The following is a 20,059-nucleotide window of genomic DNA, read 5'->3' on the forward strand; positions in this document are numbered from 1 at the left end:
CGAAACTTATTTCTAACCTATGAGTAACGTGTTGTAGGCACGTTAGACGATCGTTGACACACGTCGAGGCACGTTATGCGATCGTTGACACACGTCGAGGCACGTTACTTGTAAGTTACTCATAAGTCGAAACACGTCGAGGTAATGCTTAGCGTACACAAAACTTATTTCTAACCTATGAGTAACGTGCTTTGAACCTATGTGTAACGTAACTCCAACGCATATTGACGTATGTAGACGTATTTGATTGACGTCTTCCGGACAACCACAGAACTTACTGAACGTGTTTCTAATTTACAGGTACCGTATAATGGCGTATTGGCAGCATTTAAAAAAACAAAAAAACAATAACTTCCGATATTTCGTCATGTGCCGTTACGTCACGTACGATTGCCTCTTCAGTTTGCTCATGTCTTATTCTTCGTTTCTCTTCTGTGAATATTTTCTGTTTGAGGATATTGTCACATCGACGTCGAAACTTAAAAGCAAATGTCCGAATATATTTTAAAATTCGTGATAGACTAAAAAAAACAATAATAAAAAACAACAACAACAACAACAACAACTTCAGATATTTTGTCACGTGCCTTCAAGGAGCCAAGGAGAAAAAAAAATGTGCCTTGACAGAGAAAATAAGTTTCGGGTATGCTAAACATTACCTCGACGTGTTTCGACTTATGAGTAACTAACAAGGAACTTGTGTCGACGTGCGTCAATGATCGCATATCGTGCCTACAACTTATTCCCAGCGTCACGGAACATGTGAGCCATACGACGAGTACGTCGTAAAATTTTCAGCATGCTTGAAATTTCACGACGTACGAGACGTACCACGAAATATGACAGCATACTTCATCATTTTTCAGCGTGCTCTTAACGTATACACAACTTACTCATGACGTATTCGACGTGTGCCAGCTTGGTTCGGCAAATTTTTCAGAGGTCGGCATATGCTGCCTAAATCGTCAAGGTGTGACTGCATGGTTGACACTTCCAATTCTCAGGTGGTTATGATTTAAATCGGCGTGCGGCAGGTTTTTAACAGGCTATGCCATGAGTTCGTCGGCGATACGTGCAGCATGCTATGCCTAAGTTAAACTATCGTTGGGCATAGGTTGTGAACGCCGACACAGGCTAAGCATTCGTTGGTATAAATTATCTATAAGACAACGAAACGTTCTGTGCCCATTACTAATATGTTATGCATATGACCATCACGTTATGAATACGACCAAAACTTAAAAAAAAAACATTAAAATTTCAGCGTACGCCAATGTTTTACAGATATTTTTATACGTTGCCATTGCTGGCTAAATCGTCAAGGTGTGACAGCACCTAAAGGTAAGGGAACTGTGTTTTGAGATTTACAATATAAATGAAGTTGGATATAGGATGTTGTGAAATTAACAAACTTTAACATAGGAGGAACTCCCCATGGAGAATATTTTATTGCAAACGGTGATAGCATAGGTCACATGGTATGGCAGAAATATTGGATTAAAGGAAAAAACAAATTGAACATCTGATCCGAAACTGCTCAACGAAAAAGAATGAAACTTGGCAGATGTCATCAACTCCCCATTCGCAATTATATAGGGTGATAACGATGATGTTATCAGTGAAGCGCTATTTCAGCAATAATTGGTTGAATCAAAATCTTTATCTGAAAAATCTGAAACTTCATATATCTGATCAATGACCATATGATGTCATCGTCATTAAATTTATGACGTTATTGGTATCGTGGTCTGGTGGCCATATTGGATTGGAAAAAAAAAAAAACGTTCAAAATCCTCTCCAGAACCTCTTAAAAGATCGATGCAAATCTTTATACGTATGATGGACTCGCCATGGGGAATATAGTGAAATTTTTTTCATATTCATCCTCATTGATGCACTTTAGTCTTATTCATTAAATATCCTAACAATCAATAAAGCTTCGGATAATGGCAATGTATGTGACATAGTAGGGTGCATGGATGATATGGGTATATGGACCATTAGCAGTGGGCCATAATAGTTGCATGTTCAGTTGAGGATAGCATCGTTGTTCAGAATGAGTGTGTGGGGCGAGACTGTGCTCTATTGAGTGCCGGTCTAGTTCATAAAGTTTTTCTCGATGCAGTTCAAATTTTTAAGCTTCAACATAACCGACATCTTTCAATCAGATTTTCCAACTTCTTGAAAATGTTCTCCAGTTGCTGCTGAATAAATTCATGAATTGCATTTGTGATCATTTTATCCCCTTACGAAGAGTGGCTTTATGCCTTAATTTGGGTGATTTCCGTTAAAAAAAGCCCTAAGTTCATCCAAAGAATGTGGTTTTGATGAGTAAACAGCAGTTTTGCATAGCCCCATAAAAAGTTGTCCAATGGGGACAGGTCAGGTGAACGAGGTGGCCAAGCAATAATTGGTCCAGGTCTCCTGATCCACTTGTTTGGAAAGACGTCATTAAAAAAAAAATGCACATCTGAAGCATCGTAGCAGTGAGCCTTGTCTTGCTGGTTCAAGGTGATATGTGAAAGGTTTAATTGTCGCAGTTTGGGAACAAATAAATGTTACAACATTCCGAAGTAACGTTCAGCATTGTCTGTTACTTCTACCAAAAAAATAAAGGACCGATGATGCGTGATTCTCTGAGAGAACACCAGACATTGATTTTTGGTGAGTCTCTTTCATTTAATGTTTCCAGACTTCCTGAGGTTTTTCTGTCCCTCAAATGTGGTAGTTGTGGTGGTTGACTTTACCACTGATGCAGAAGTAGCCGAAATCAGAAAATGTCAACTCGTCAACAAATCTAGGGGAATTGTGGATTTCACAACAAAACTTGATGAATTATGCTTTCATATACCATTTGCAGTTTGTTTATATAATGCACACATCAAGCGTTAGAAAACAGCGAAGTTGCTCAAGGACCTTATGGATACCGTGGTATAGACACATCCCATCACACATTTGCATGGTAGAAAAACAGACACATCGAGTTCTCCCCTTAAAAGATGGCCATATTTGAAGCTCATCTGGGTTGGTTGCTCACGTGAGCAGTACAGCGAGTGATCCTATGATAACCCTGTGCCGGTAATTATGATTTTAACCTAATGTTGATCCTCAGGGAAAAACTGATGTCGATGAAACAACCAACACGTGGGAGGTGGATTGCAGAGCAGGCACACCCAATCTTATCAAATAAAGATTTATTTAATACATGGCTCAGGCATAGAACATATTTACAGATGGTTCTATCAGAAGAGAGAGACAGTCGATGATGGTAATTAATAAATAAACCCTATGCTACAACAAAACTAAAACCCTTCTATGGGCTAAATCATACTTACAGACACATTTACAGAAACCAGGCAACGACATGTAAAGTTTGCTCGCAGTCAAATGTCCTCAAGGGCCCAAAATGGAGAGCAGAGCAGGCCTATACAGGGCAGATATCTGAGGACAGCATTGTGATACCTAGGAGCTTCGCCAGCAAAGGAAGGCACCCAGCTCTGGTGGCAGAGGTAAATAGGATGACTTACTGTATTGAAATAGGATGATAATGTACTGATTTCTCACACTTTTCATCCTGTAATTGTTTCTCCAAACACAAAGTCCTTGTTCCAGGAAAAAATAACCTATTCTACATGGGCACATGATGCATGCTGAGGTGCCTGACATTTTTATAATGAGCCTGGAACCCACACACAAAAATATTTCAGTCATAATTTTTTTCCTTCTTATCTACACCTATATACAGTGTCTATAGTAATTATACACCCCCTTTCAAAGTTATCACCTTTTGTTGCCTTAGAGCCTTGAATTAAATTGCATTAAATCAGACTTTTTCATCTTTATTTACATATGGTAACCCAAAACTTCCATGTGAAAAGCAAATTCTACAAATTTCAGAAAATTAATTAAAAATACAAAACTAGAATATCTTGTTTGGATAAGTTGGATAAGAATATCGTGGTTGGATACTATATATACTCTGTTGAATAGTATATTGTATATATAACACATATATATATATATATATATATATATATATATATATATATATATATATATATATATATATATATATATATATATATATTGTTGTGGTTGAGGAAATTCGCAAACCACCATTCAGGTCCCGTAGGTGAAATATCTCTGTAAGTACATGTGTAGTTAGCCCCAAACCCGTTGTTTAGAGGGAATAAATGTGATTCATTCGGGCTGCGGCCCTTTAAGATAGCCGTTTTTCTGTTCTATCTTTATTTTGAACCAACCACATCTCAACCGCCATCACACAACTACCAACCGCAACGCCGCTTCACAACAACAACAACGCCAACAGCCACGACCTTTACCGTCACGGCTCGCTCCCGTAAACATCGCATCACCGCCATTCCAAGCGTTGCCATGGCCATCACCGCCACAATAAACCCTCCACCACCTTCACCTCTCCTCCTTCTGCCGCCATTCCCGCACCGCTTGTGGGCACCGAGCGTCAGGCTGTCCTGGCCTCGTGCGGGACGCGCGCTGAGCCGCGGGTGGAAAAAGCGGCCTTTCCAAGGAAAGGTCGGATCAGGAATGATACACGCCCACTTCTGTTCCGTCCTATCAGCAAGCGCGGGGCGATTGGGCCCCGCCTCCAGGCGCGTCGGAGTAGAATCGATATATGCAAATTCGAGGATCAGGGGAGGTTCACGCCCACTTTTCCTCCGTCCAATGGGCGAGCGTGGCTCCGCCCCTGAGCTCATCCTGATCCGGAAATTTGCATATGGGTTCTCCTGCCATACTATAAAGCGCCGAGCGCGGGGCGAATTCAGTTTTGTTTTGGGTCGGAAGCAGTTGGAGGCAGTCGCAGTTTTTGGGCTCGGGCGAGTTGGAGAGGTGTGGCGGCGACGGAGTGTGGCAGCAGCAGTCAAGACGGGTCTGGAGGAAAGTCAGTCTGTCGGGGTTCGGAGTCTGTCGGGGAGCTGCAGAGAGGGGAAGCCGGGAACGCGGTCGAGGTCGCAGTGGAGTCGCTCGTCACGGGACCCAAGCAAGCCAGCTATCCTCTTTCCCCAGAGCATCAACAATTCCCCCCTTTTTCTCCCCCCGTGCTGAGATAGTGCAGAAAGGGGGCCCCCGTTCCCACCCCATTCCAAGCAGTGCCAACGAAACCCACGGAGGAGCGCGGAGTCGGGGCACCGCCGCGACATTTGCGGCTCATCACAAGACGGGTAGGCTCCAGCCGGTCTCGCGCCCACAGACCACGTCTGCCCCCTTGTCGTTGAGGGTGGCCCTTTTCTTTTGCTTTTGAGTATATGTGTTGTCGGCGCCGTCTGTAAAGTAAAACTGTGTAAGTGTTGCCGTGTGCTCGTGTAGTCGGTAGTAGATCTGCATTGTTGTGTTTCTTTTGTTACATTTGCTTTTGGTGCATAATTGTTGTAATTGTATGTGTGTGCTATCCGTGTGCCGCGGAATAAATGTGCCTTATGTTGAACTGTTTTTCACGTCTTTTCTTTAATTGAATATCCATCTTACTGCACGTAAAGGGTTGATAGTGGGCTAAATACGCCTGATAATTAATCGGAACCGTCAAGGTTGACGATAACACCGCTCGGTTATCCCGATAGTACGGAATGGGTCGCTTAAAGTGACCCGTGTCCGAAGTCGACCTGCGGCGAGGTGCGATCGCCCGGTCTACCCTCCGTGTGGGTACTTAGGTAGGTCGAATTTGGCGAGCAACCCTATCCCACGCGGGGGGCCGATTGGCACAATCGTGGTGAGGCCGAAAGGCCCACCCGTGACTAGTTCCCGGCGTTAGTCCGAGAGGGTCACGACGGAATTGTCCGTCCGGTGGGCGACGTGCCGCGATTCGAGTTACGTGGACGTTCGCACGCCAGCGGGCGCGAATTCGCAACACTGGTGTCAGGTCGTGGGACACAAACTTGTCCCCCTCCTCGCGGCACTGGTGTCGGAGAACGGGAAAACGGGCTCTCCTATCTCCAACAAAATTCACGGGAATCGGTCCAGGGGTGAGAGGAGCGACCCCCGATTCCCTCCAAATTAGGCCAAAAAAAAAAAAATGTTGCATTGGCGTAACCCGCCCGACCCTAAAAATTCCGCCGACCCTACGTTTTTTTTTTTGTTTTTTTGCTATCGATTTCAAGTATCTTGTTGATTGCGATCGCGATCGCAAAAACCCGGAAGTGTTTCGGACAGAACCCGCCGACAAAAATGGTGGTACTCGAGCCGGGGGAGATTTTGGGAGGGATTTATTAGGATTTATTAAATTTTTGGATTTATTATGCAAAAATTTTGGGATTTATTAGGAAAAAAAAAAAAAAAAAGATCCCGACCGACCTACCCTATTTTTCAGTGACCCGTTACGCCAATGCAACATTTTTTTTTTTTTTGGCCTTACGAGCGATTCAAATTAACGTTTCACGAGAAATAAGATGGCGTCTCAAGGCGAGCGGGAGCCGGGGGTATTAGAAATGGATTTAGAATGTGTAGAATCCATGGCACAGGATGAAATCCCCGCGCAGGAAATGTTGGTTGTACAGGACGAACTCGCCCAACTGAACCCAGAGCCCGAAATGGGTGCAGCGGCGGCCGCGGTGTATGACACCTCCCCTCCCCCTCTCCACCAAAACCCTTCCCCGATCCCTGCCGAAACGGCTCACCCAAGCGCACCCGACAAGGCCCAGCTATTCGCCATGCTGGCAAAAATGGATACAAATATGCACGAAATGAAAACAAAAATGGAAACAAACACAAACGAAATAAAAGGCATGAACGAAAAAATGGATACAAACACAAACGAAATGAAGGTGAATTTGAAGGAAGAAATGAAAGAACTGCGGGGTGCGACGCAGAACATGGGCCGAAGCCTGCAGGCGGGCATGAAGGCAGTGACCAGGGAGCTAAAATGGCGACTCCACGTGTGGGAGCGAACGAGCTGGGAGGGAGTGCAACGGCTGTCAGGCCCGCGGTGGAGGCGGGTGACAAAGTGGTTCGGGGGACGTGTTGGGTGAGAAGTGTGAAGGTGACGGAGAAAGCAACAGTGGCGGTGACCGAGAGGGAAAAACTGGTTGGGGTGACGGAGACGTGCACGAGGGGGATGGCGGGGGAAGAGACGGAAATAATAGAGACACGGGAGATAGGAACGATAGAGGAGAGACTGCATGATAATGACGGGGTGAGAGACGCACACACACACACGGAGGTCGTGGAGGATAATGGGGGTGAGCTGGCGGACCGTGTGGGGACCCGGTGCGAGCAGCTGGATGGCCTCCTCCAGGAACAAGGGGAGGGAGTATGCCCCCTTGAAGCGAGTCACGACCAGGTGAGTTCGGTCATGTCGAGCGAGCTCGAGGGGAGGAGTGCTGCGGACGGGTGCACGCCGAGCTTGGGGGGTATAGAGGCCCCGGAGACCCTTGTGGGGACACGAATCCCCAATGTGGTTGTCCCGGTGTGTGTTGTGCAAGGTGTGAGTGCGTCCCCGTGTGTGGAAGCGACCCCGTGTGTGAGTGGTGTGGTGGTAAGTGTGCCGAAGGGCGTGCTTCCCAGCATGCCGTGTGTGGATGAGGCACCGCGTGTGAGTGTCGCCATGTGTGTGAGTGAAACGGCCAGTATGAGTGAGGCACCGCGGGCGAGTGCCCCCGCGTGTGTGAGTAGTATGGTTTGTGTGAGGGAAATGGCACGAGTCAGTGAACGGCCGAGTGCAAGGGAGACCGTGTGTGTGAGAGAGCGGTATGTGAGGGAGATGGCGGTCGGCATGTGTGAACACGCAGCCGCCTCTCCCGGTGTGAATGTGGGTTTAATGGAATGGTGTATGAGCGTTGTAACACGCAGGTGTGCGTGTGTCGAATGGAGACGACGACGGCGACAGAGGGACAAAAGCCGAGTAGCGGCTGTAGATGTTTTGAGCACCGCGCCGGGTTCACCCAGCAGCGAGCGTGAGGTCCGTGCCGTGCAACGCACGAGGCCCCCACGTGCTCGCTTGCGGGAGTGAAGTCCCGGTCCGGAAACGCACGCGGTGGATTTGCCGATCCCGCGGACGGACAAAGTTTAGGCAGGATAACGGATTTGGACCGGACGGGTTCTCCACGCAAGCGGGTGTGTTCAGCTCCAACGGGCAGGGCACATGTGTTCGCGTGGGGAACCCCTCGAGACGTGGGGCTTGTGTTTTTTTATGCGCACGGTGATGTCATGGCTGCACGTGGGGTTGGAATCCGGCAGGAGGGGTACCCCTGCCGGATGGTACCGTCCAAGGAGGGACGAGGTACACGTGCAGCTGCATGACGTCACGGCAGGTACAAAGTGCGCGAGTTGTGAATTGCCGCGCTGGTGCTGCGCGATGAAGAACAAAAGGAAAAAAAAGAAAAGCAAGCCTCACTTTCGGGTGCACAGGATTCCCGGGCAAGGGGTGGAAGACCCCCTTACCTGGGCACAGGATGAAACTAGTTAGGGGGAAGGGTTAGCTTAGCTAGACCGGCTCCATGGGGCAGGGGTAAGTCCTCATGGGGCCCGTGGAATGGATTAGTTAGAGGGATTGTAGCCAGATTTAGGATTGGGGAATGATTTATAGAGGTTTGAGGACAGTGACAGACTTTGAATGTGTAGCGGGGACGTAGCTTAGCTACGTAGTGTTAAAAGGAACGTGCTGTAGTTTAAGGGACGACGTGGGAGCACGAGTTAGTTAGGGGAAGTAGTTAGAAGGATGGCAGAGTTCAGTGGTGTGTGTGTTGAAGAGTTGGTGAGTGAAGTGGAAGCATGTGCTTGGTGAGTGAGTGAGGCCAGCGGGTCTGTGTGAGTGGAGCGAATGGGGAATGCATGGTGCGATGAGTGATTGGGGGGAGGAGTGACTCCCGCCCAAGGGACCCCCGGGGTCAGTGTAGAGTGAGTTAGGGGGTTAGTTAAATTAACAAAAATGGAAGTCGTTTTGCTGCTGGTGTGAATGTAGGCTCGAAACCCATTTGGAGGGGTGCAGGAGCCCTGTTGACGGGCTGGGAGCATGGCTGCGAAAGGTGAGTATCACTGAGTGGGTACCCTGGGCACCAGGCTAGTCGGCCGTAGTAGGCCAAGGGCCCATGGGGGGGCCGGGATAGCGTAGTGGGCATGGGTGTGTCCGCTTGGTGCGGGGGCCCGGGGCGCCATTAGCCACGTGGGCAGTGTTGTGGGCACGGGTGACCCTTGGAAAGGGGCCCAGGAAGCCAGCCTGCCACGTGTGCGTTTCAGGGGAGGTGCCATGGGGGGCACTCCCCGGTATTTAGGGAGCTGGTAGGCTCGGAGGCAGTGTAGTGCCCGGGGGTGCCATAGCTGGAGATTCGGCAGAGGGTCGTGCCTGCCAAGGGGAGCCACGCGTCCCACCCATTAGACCGTGTGAGGGCACGGAAAGAAAATTGGGGGGCGAGGCCCAAAATTGTGAGGACACCAACACAGGCGACGGGAATCTGGGTTTTTAGAACCAATAGTTTAAGCGAGAGGTGCTTGTTGAAAGCCCCGGGGTAGTTTAACAGTTAAATGGTTAGGGTAGATTAGGAGATGTACCCCTCCGCACCATCCATCCCCTCGCTCTCGTTGTGGGCCGCTGGACCCACTTTGTGTTATAGATCGCTGAACTCTGGGGAGGCCATCCTGAGGCTTCATTGGGCCTCGACACAGGACGCTAGCTCTCCCTTGTTCCCCTCCGGGAAGGGAACGTAGGGGTTGGGAGTAGGCTAGGTGACAGGATAGGTTAGCCGAACAAGGACGATAAAGGGGGTTAGGGGACGAATTATAGTGAGGAAGTAAAAATAAAAACAACCAAAAAATAAGTTGGGGCTAAATTGGGTTTTACAAATTAAGGGAGTGGGTAGGTACAGTGACAGGCAAATGCGATAGGTGGGAGGGAGACCGTAGAGTAGGTCCGAGCCCGCCTTCCGAGTGGCCAGCACCACCGCACTCCCTCCACCAACCTTCACTGCAAGGCAAAGGCCAGCAAACTTCATCGGCTGGCCGTTGTTTTTCTTCAAGGCCTGTGCCGGCCACTTCGTCTGCAGCTGTTTTCTGCAAGGCCTGTGCCGGCCAGTTCATCTGCCGGCTGTGTTTGCCTGCAGCGGCCTGGTTCTGCAGGCTGTGTTTGCCTGCTGCCTTTGCCATGCCATGCCCACTGCCCATGTTCGCCAGCCCCCATTCAATTTTGCTTTGCCCCCCCCCCCTGTTCATTGCCATGTGCGCCAGGATCAAAAAGCAACAGTTTGCAAGCTGCAAGAACTGCCCTGTTGGCAGCTACAACACGGGCCTGCAGTGGCGGCCCGTGCACCGTGTTTGCATTCATCCATTCATCCATTCATCCATCTATCCATCCATCCGTTGTGCTCATTGCGTGTGCCACTTGAGCTGGCACGGAGACTGCGTTTGTGCAGCCCATGCACCGTTGTGGTTCACTGGGTTCAGTTCAAAAGGGGAGGTCGAGGACTGCGTGTGAGCAGCCGGCCATGTTCCCTGTCACCTGCATTGTTTGAGCCAGAGACTGCATGCGAGCAGCCTGGCTCCCTGCTAACCGCTTTCTTTTTGCAGAGTCCATTGATCCTGGGCCATGGTTTAGTGTAAAATTTGTAAGTTAAGGTGAAGATGTACTGTACATATGAGTGCGCCCCCGGCATGTATGTCTTAGCGCCGGCAATTTTATTTAAGTCGTCCGTGTGAGTGGGTTTGTTTAGTTAGTTACTCAGCCCTCAGGTTATTTATTTTGGGGACACGAATACCATGAATTTCGCACTCAGGGATCCGTAGGTAAAACGTACTAGGGGAGAACTACACATGATGGCACACAAAATTTGATGACTCGGGACGAGTCTGTAAAAAAGGGGAGGGGGTAGTGTTGTGGTTAAGGAAATTCGCAAACCACCATTCAGGTCCCGTAGGTGAGATATCTCTGTAAGTACATGTGCAGTTAGCCCCAAACTCGTTGTTTCGAGGGAATAAATGTGATTCATGCTGGCTGCGACCCTTTAAGATAGCCGTTTTTCTGTTCTATCTTTATTTTGAACCAACCATGTCTCAACCGCCATCACACAACAACCACCAACCGCAATGCCGCTTCACAACAACAACAACGCCAACAGCCACGACCTTTACCGTCACGGCTCGCTCCCGTAAGCTTCGCATCACCGCCATTCCAAGCATCGCCATGGCCATCACCGCCACAATAAACCCTCCACCACCTTCACCTCTCCTCCTTCTGCCGCCATTCCCGCACCGCTTGTGGGCACCAAGCGTCAGGCTGTCCTGGCCTCGTGCAGGATGCGCGCTGAGCCGCGGGTGCAAAAAGCGGCCTTTCCGAGGAAAGGTCGGATCAGGAATGATACACGCCCACTTCTGTTCCGTCCTATCAGCAAGTGCGGGGCGATTTGGCCCCGCCTCCAGGCGCGTCGGAGTAGAATCGATATATGCAAATTCGAGGATCAGGGGAAGTTCACGCCCACTTTTCCTCCGTCAAATAGGCGAGCGTGGCTCCGCCCCCGAGCTCATCCTGATCCGGAAATTTGCATTTGGGTTCTCCTGCCGTACTATAAAGCGCCGAGCGCGGGGCGAATTCAGTTTTGTTTTGGGTCGGAAGCAGTTGGAGGCAGTCGCAGTTTTTGGGCTCGGGCGAGTTGGAGAGGTGTGGCGGCGACGGAGTGTGGCAGCAGCAGTCAAGACGGGTCTGGAGGAAAGTCAGTCTGTCGGGGTTCGGAGTCTGTCGGGGAGCTGCAGAGAGGGGAAGCCGGGAAGGCGGTCGAGGTCGCAGTGGAGTCGCTCGTCGCGGGACCCAAGCAAGCCAGCTATCCTCTTTCCCCAGAGCATCAACAATTCCCCCCTTTCCCTCCCCCCCCCCCGCGCTGAGATAGTGCGGAAAGGGGGGCCCCGCTCCCACCCCATTTCAAGCAGTGCCAATGAAACCCGCGGAGGAGCACGGAGTCGGGGCACCGCCGCGACATTTGCGGCTCATCACAAGACGGGTCGGCTCCAGCCGGTCTCGCGCCCACAGACCACGTCTGCCCCCTTGTCGTTGAGGGTGGCCCTTTTCTTTTGCTTTTGAGTATATGTGTTGTCGGCGCCGTCTGTAAAGTAAAGCTGTGTAAGTGTTGTCGTGTGCTCACGTAGTCGGTAGTCGATCTGCATGGTTGTGTTTCTTTTGTTACATTTGCTTTTGGTGCATAATTGTTGTAATTGTATATGTGTGCTCTCCGTGTGCCGCGGAATAAATGTGCTTTTCTTTAATTGAATCTCCATCTTACTTCATGTAAAGGGTTGGTAGTGGGCTAAATACGCCCGATAATTAATCGAAACCGTCGAGGTTGACGATAACACCGCTCGGTGTATATATATACATATATATATATATATATATATATATATATATATATATATATATATACATATATATATATATATATATATACATATATACATATATATATATATACATATATACATATATATATATACATATATATATATATATATATATATATATATATATATATATATATATATATATATATATATATGTATATGTATATATATATATATATATATATATATATATATATACATACATATATATATATATATATATACATATATATATATACATATATATATATATATACATATATATATATACATATATATATATATATATATATATATATATATACATATATATATATATATATATATATATACATATATATATATACATATATATATATATATATATACATATATATATATATATATATATATATACATATATATACATATATATATACATATATATATACATATATATATATATATATATATATATACATATATATATATATACATATATATATATATATATATATATATATATATATATATATATATATATATATATATATATATATATACATATATATATATATATATATATATATATATATATATATATACATATATATATATATATATATATATATATACATATATATATATATATATATATATATATACATATATATACATATATATATATATATATATATATATATATATATATATATACATATATATATATATATATATATATATATATATATATATATATATATACATATATATATATATATATATATATACATATATATATATATATATATATATATATATATATATACATATATATACATATATATATACATACATATATATATATATATATATATATGTATATATATATATGTATATATATATATATATATATACACACACACATATATGAATATATATGTGTACATACAGTCTTACCCGGATATAAGAGACCCGGATAAAAGAAAAACCCGTGAATAAGAACATGTTTTCTTATTCCCGAACATGTTCCTATGAAAACGTATACGGGGAAACCCGCATATAAGAAACAGGCAGACAAAGAATACCCACATACAAGAACATATTTTTCAACACAAAAGTACAATTTTGTATCCGAAGCCACAGGAAAAGCTGGCATCAGTCGGCTGACGCGTTAGTTTCACGTTCCTATACAGTAGTTTTCCGGAAATCCCGAATGAGGAAGTGGTAGTTTCGTTTCATTGCAATGGCGTCTGCTCGAAAAACACTGAGTGTTGTGGAGAAAGTTGAAATTTTGGATTCTTTAAAGTCGAAATCGCTGACGAGAGCCGATGTCATGAAAAAGTATGGCATTGGATTGTCGACCTTCAGCAAAATTGTCAAAGATGATGAGACACTTCGTATCGAAGTCCTCAACAACTCTAAGATCAACAGAAAGCATAGCCGTGACAGCATCCACAAAGACGTCAATGAAGCGACAACTGCTTGGTTCCATCAAGCTCGTGCAAGCAATGCTGTCGTAACAGACTGTATCATGAAAGAGAAGGCTGCATCGTTCGCCGTTTCGTTAGGTGTTGAGTTTGAACCTAGTAACGGTTGGCTGATGTGCTGGAAGCAAGTGAACAACGTTTTAATCAAGAAATTCCATGGTGAGAAAGCAGCTACTGATGGTGCAGCGGCAGGCAACTGGATTAAAAATGTGCTCCCTGACTTGCTTGCGAATTATGCTGAGAGAGACATTTACAATGCTGACGAAACGGGCCTTTTTATAAGGCCATGCATGCCCCATGGTTCTCTAACAAGTGCCGGTGACAAGCCTGCTGGAGCTAAAGTTTCAAAAGACCGCCTGACTGTTCTTTTGTTGTGTCATCTCGATGGCAGTGAAAAGCGAGGCTTCATTGTTGGCAAGTCCGCCAAGCCGCGATGTTTCAACAATGTTCATAACCTGCCATTCCTTTACTTCGTAAATTCTAATGCATGGATGATGAGTGCAATATGGTCGCAAATTCTTACCAAACTCAACTGTCAGTTGCGCGCCAGTGGTAGAAACATTATCTTGTTTGCTGACAACACCGCATGCCACCGTCTTCCACCGGATGTGACGCTAATGAACATAAAGCTCCAGTTCATGCTGCCCAATACGACATCTCTGATTCAACCACTTGACCAAGGCATGATCCGAACCATGAAGGCGTACCACCGACGAGAAATTGTTTGGCTTCAAGTTTATGCTATCGACAGTGTGCCACAGAAACCAGCGTCAGAAGTGAGCAAAACTATCACAGTTCTAAAGGTGATGCACATGTTGAAATGGGCCCTCTTCATGGTTAGGCCCCAGACAATCGCTAACTGCTTCAAGAATGCTGGCTTAGTGAAACGGTCCGAAAATGAAGAATGCGATTCTGAACACAACAACGATGAAGATGATGTCGCAGAAGCTCTGCATGTCCAGGGCATTACACAACAGGAATTCCGTTCATTTGTCGACATCGATGAAAGGGGCAGAGTGCTACGGAGAAATGACTGATCAAGAGAATGTCGACACTGTAATGCAACCCCAAGCAAAGGTGGAAGACGACAAAGATGAAGAGGGAGAGGGAGAATAATCGGTTGCACCACCGCCCACGAAGCTCCAAGCCATCCAGGCACTTGACACACTGATGGCCTATTTTGATCACAGTGACAACACCGATGCCAGAAAACTTCTGTACTCTCTCCATGATAAAGTATTGGCGAGCGGCAACAGAAGTATGGTCCAAACCAAACTGTCCGACTTCTTCATGAAAGCAAAGTAACTTTCACCGTGAATCCAAAGTGCGACACATGAAACCAGTGTGTTTTCCAATACAGCATAATAAACGCGTTCATTTAAATAAGTTGATATCACCGTCCCTGTGAAGTACACGACCCCCGGTGCTCATACCTTGCCTCCCGTGCCCAGTTTTGTGAAGTGGATGATGAACCCGGATATAATAACAACCCGGATATAATAACAACCCAGATATAAGAACATACATTCTCACTCCCGAGCATGTTCTTATATCCGGGTTAGACTGTGTATATATATACATATATATATACATATACATATACATATATATATATATATATATATATATATATATATATATATATATATATATATATATATATATATATATATACATATACTGGACTGAGAATGAAAACAAAAGTTTGAGTTTCTTGGACAATTGTGAGTATCTCATTCGTCAGACTTTTAAAATGCCCATTAGAAGTAGCTTAAATATACCGATGAATTTAATATTTCTAAATCCAACATTTCTGTGTTTCTGTGAATTATCAAGTACTTACCAAAGAGTTTGCCACAGGGAAGAACATGCCCAGGATAAATATGCCTAATAGAGGCCCTCCATTTACTCCCATTACAGTGAAAGAAGCCTGTAAGAAAGCCAGTCCCCACATGTCATTCTCATTCATGGACATAAAAAGGGAGTAAAAGATACTCTTGCAAAATACAATTGCGATACACAATTGCAGGTTAAAGAAAAATAAACTCAGTTGTTAAACAAGTTTGCAGATTGTGAAAAGTTGTTTTACCCTTAGGACCTCATTGTCCAGTAGTGAGCAGAGCATGGCCACAATGATGCACAGAAATCCAAACAGGAAGGCTACAGGGTGAGAAAAAAAAAGGTTTAAAAAGTAACCTTTCCTATCTCGTTAATAAGGATTTAAAATTTACACCTTGGTCAGAGTATCAGCACACAATGCCTGCTCCTTTCAAGTTACTGTGGAATATTTAACATTCACCGGTGATGCTCGTGCTGATGTGGTAGCTGATTAATGTCTTTTCAAAAAGATGATGTACTTGCCTGGGAAAGACCAGGATGATGGTTTATAGTGTGGCGGTGAATAGACCACAGTCCAAATAGCTCCAAGGCGAATAAGCCACCATACATGGTGTCTGTTCATCTTTTTGAACAATCCTTTAAAAGTGGAATAATTGGCATAAATACTGCACCTCTCCCCTCCTCAAACTGTTTTTTTTTTTGTTTTAACCTTAAATTGATGAACCGAAAGGACACACATAATAAATACATCCCATTAAGCCATTAAATTTTTTTTTTTAAATTTATCTTTCACAAAGGAAATAACAAACTCACAAAGTGCTCTTGGAATATGTTTGAGTTGTTTCTCAGACATTTGACCACAACAAGGTTTCACAATATCTTCCAATGTCACCAAAGCCAAGGAATTTATTCCAGTCGAAACGGTACTGGAAGAAATAGATATTATCATTTTATTTGAAGTTGAAACATGAAAGGTAAGTTATGAAAAACAGTGAGCAGATTAATGGTAGAGATTAACAAAAATGACAGAAATTAATGACAGATATTATCACCTTAACAGAGAGCACAAAAACAGAGAACACACACATCTCCCTTTAGAACGCATAAAAACACAAATAATCAGTTCAGAAGATGCATGTGGCAAAAACGAGACAGCACAAATCTCAGAGCATCGAAGGAAAATGACAGAATATGGCACCTTGTTAATTTGCACATATCAGCCAATATTCACATGAATTGTGCAGGGAAATAAACACATTCATCCCTCATATTATGGTGACTCAATAGAGCGAATTTCACCACAACATAACGTATAACTTACGGAACCAATTCGTAATATATTCGCTTAAATTTGCATTTACAGAATTTTGAATCCCGAAAATATAAAACAAAATTTTGGGGAACAAGAAAAATCGAACAAAGCATGGTATGTAGTTAATCCAACCACGCATATCATACCACTCTGAGTCATTTATGCACTTCAACATACTGTACTGGTTTCTCGCACTTTTCATACAGTACTGGTTTCTCACACTTTTCATACTGCATTGGTTTCTCACCCTTTTAATACTGCATTGGTTTCTGACACTTTTCAAACTGCATTGGTTTCTCACACTTTTCATACTGCATTGGTTTCTCACATTTTTCATACTTCATTCGTTTCTCACACTTTTCATACTGCATTGGTTTCTCACACTTTTCATACTGCATTGGTTTCTCACCCTTTTAATACTGCATTGGTTTCTGACACTTTTCAAACTGCATTGGTTTCTCACACTTTTCATACTGCATTGGTTTCTCACATTTTTCATACTTCATTGGTTTCTCACACTTTTCATTCTGCATTGGTTTCTCACACTTTACATGCTGCATTGGTTTCTCACATTTTTCATACTGCATTGGTGTGTTACACTTTTCATGCTGCAATGGTTTCTCACACTTTTCATACTGCATTGGTTTCTCACACTTTTCATGCTGCACTGGTTTCTCGCACTTTTCACACTGTACTGGTTTCTTTGACTTTCCATACTGTATTGGTTTCTCACACTTTTCATGCTGCATTGGATTCTCGCACTTTAAATACTGTACTGGTTTCTCGCACTTTTCAAACTGCACTGGTTTCTCGCACTTTTCACACTGTACTGGTTTCTCGCACTGTATTGGTTTCTCACACTTTTCATACAGTACTGGTTTCTTAGACTTTTCATACTGCACTGGTTTCTCACACTTTTCATACTGTACTGGTTTCTCGCACTTTTCATACTGTACTGGTTTCTCGCACTTTTCACACTGTACTGGTTTCTCGCACTTTTCACACTGTACTGTTTTCTCGCACTTTTCACACTGTACTGGTTTCTCGCACTTTTCACACTGTACTGGTTTCTCACACTTTTCACACTGTACTGGTTTCTCGCACTTTTCACACTGTTCTGGTTTCTCGCACTTTTCATACTGCATTGGTTTCTGGCATTTTTCACACTGCCTTGGTTTCTGGCATTTTTCACACTGCCTTGGTTTCTTACACTTTTCAAACTGCATTGGATTCTCACACTTTTCATATTGCATTGGATTCTTGCACTTTTCATCCTGCATTGGATTCTTGCACTTTTCATCCTGCATTGGTTTTACACTTTTCAAACTGCATTGGATTCCTGCACTTTTCATATTGCATTGGATTCTTGCACTTTTCATACTGCATTGGTTTTACACTTTTCAAACTGCATTGGATTCTTGCACTTTTCATACTACACTGGTTTCTCACATTTTTCATACTGCATTGGTTTCTCACACTTTTCATACTGCATTGGTTTCTCACACTTTTCATGCTGCACTGGTTTCTCACACTTTTCATGCTGCACTGGTTTCTCACACTTTTCATACTGCATTGGTTTCTCACACTTTTCACACTGTACTGGTTTCTCACACTTTTCATACTGCATTGTTTTCTCACACTTGACAAACTGCATTGGTTTCAGGCATTTTTCATACTGCATTGGTTTCTCCCATTTTTCATACTGCATTGGTTTCTGGCATTTTTCACACTGCCCTGGTTTCTTTCACTTTTCACACTGCCCTGGTTTCTTTCACTTTTCAAACTGCATTGGATTCTCACACTTTTCATATTGCATTGGATTCTTGCACTTTTCATCCTGCATTGGATTCTTGCACTTTTCATCCTGCATTGGTTTTACACTTTTCAAACTACATTGGATTCTTGCACTTTTCATATTGCATTGGATTCTTGCACTTTTCATACTGCATTGGTTTTCACTTTTCAAACTGCATTGGATTCTTGCACTTTTCATACAACACTGATTTCTCACATTTTTCATTCTGCATTGGTTTCTCACACTTTACAAACTGCATTGGTTTCTCAAATTTTTCAAAAAGCATTGGTTTCTTTCACTTCTCATACTGCATTGGTTTCTCCCACTTTTCAAACTGCATTGGTTTCTCCCACTTTTCAAACTGCATTGGTTTCTCACACTTTTCAAACTGCATTGGTTTCTCACACTTTTCAAACTGCATTGGTTTCTCACACTTTTCAAACTGCATTGGTTTCTCACACTTTTCAAACTGCATTGGTTTCTCACACTTTTCAAACTGCATTGGTTTCTCACACTTTTCAAACTGCATTGGTTTCTCACACTTTTCAAACTGCATTGGTTTCTCACACTTTTCAAACTGCATTGGTTTCTCACACTTTTCATACTGCATTGGTTTCTCACACTTTTCATACTGCATTGGTTTCTCACACTTTTCAAACTGCATTGGTTTCTCACACTTTTCAAACTGCATTGGTTTCTCACACTTTTCAAACTGCATTGGTTTCTCACACTTTTCAAACTGCATTGGTTTCTCACACTTTTCAAACTGCATTGGTTTCTCACACTTTTCAAACTGCATTGGTTTCTTACACTTTTCAAACTGCATTGGTTTCTCACACTTTTCATGCTGCACTGGTTTCTCACATTTTTCATACTGCACTGGTTTCTCGCACTTTTCACACTGTACTGGTTTCTTTGACTTTCCATACTGTATTGGTTTCTCACACTTTTCATGCTGCATTGGTTTCTCACACTTTTCATACTGCATTGGTTTCTCACACTTTTCATACTGCATTGGTTTCTCACACTTTTCATACTGCATTGGTTTCTCACACTTTTCAAACTGCATTGGTTTCTCACACTTTTCATACTGCATTGGTTTCTCACACTTTTCATACTGCATTGGTTTCTCACACTTTTCAAACTGCATTGGTTTCTCGCACTTTTCATACTGCACTGGTTTCTCGTACTTTTCACACTGTACTGGTTTCTCGCACTTTTCACACTGTGCTGGTTTCTCGCACTTTTCACACTGTACTGGTTTCGCGCACTTTTCATAGTGTACTGGTTTCT

The 20,059-nt window shown here is 43.8% G+C and overlaps 1 protein-coding gene across 1 annotated transcript in view; it reads right to left on the bottom strand.

Moving 5' to 3' along the window:
- LOC147030495 (sodium/iodide cotransporter-like) overlaps positions 1 to 16,581 on the bottom strand; it is a 66,286-nt gene extending 49,705 nt beyond the window's left edge. Inside the window, exons 1-3 of the mRNA XM_085874622.1 lie at positions 16,473 to 16,581; positions 15,910 to 15,980; positions 15,664 to 15,750 (exon numbers count right to left, since the gene is read on the bottom strand). Coding sequence (XP_085730748.1) covers positions 15,664 to 15,750; positions 15,910 to 15,980; positions 16,473 to 16,512 — 198 coding nt within the window. The 5' untranslated portion in view covers positions 16,513 to 16,581. The remainder of the gene's footprint in view (positions 1 to 15,663; positions 15,751 to 15,909; positions 15,981 to 16,472) is intronic.
- Between the last annotated feature and the right edge of the window lie 3,478 nt (positions 16,582 to 20,059).

The sequence above is a fragment of the Eptatretus burgeri genome, chromosome 3 (assembly GCF_056783735.1).
Source record: "Eptatretus burgeri isolate ZD-2024b chromosome 3, Ebu_testis_v1, whole genome shotgun sequence".
Classification (NCBI taxonomy): domain Eukaryota; kingdom Metazoa; phylum Chordata; class Myxini; order Myxiniformes; family Myxinidae; genus Eptatretus; species Eptatretus burgeri.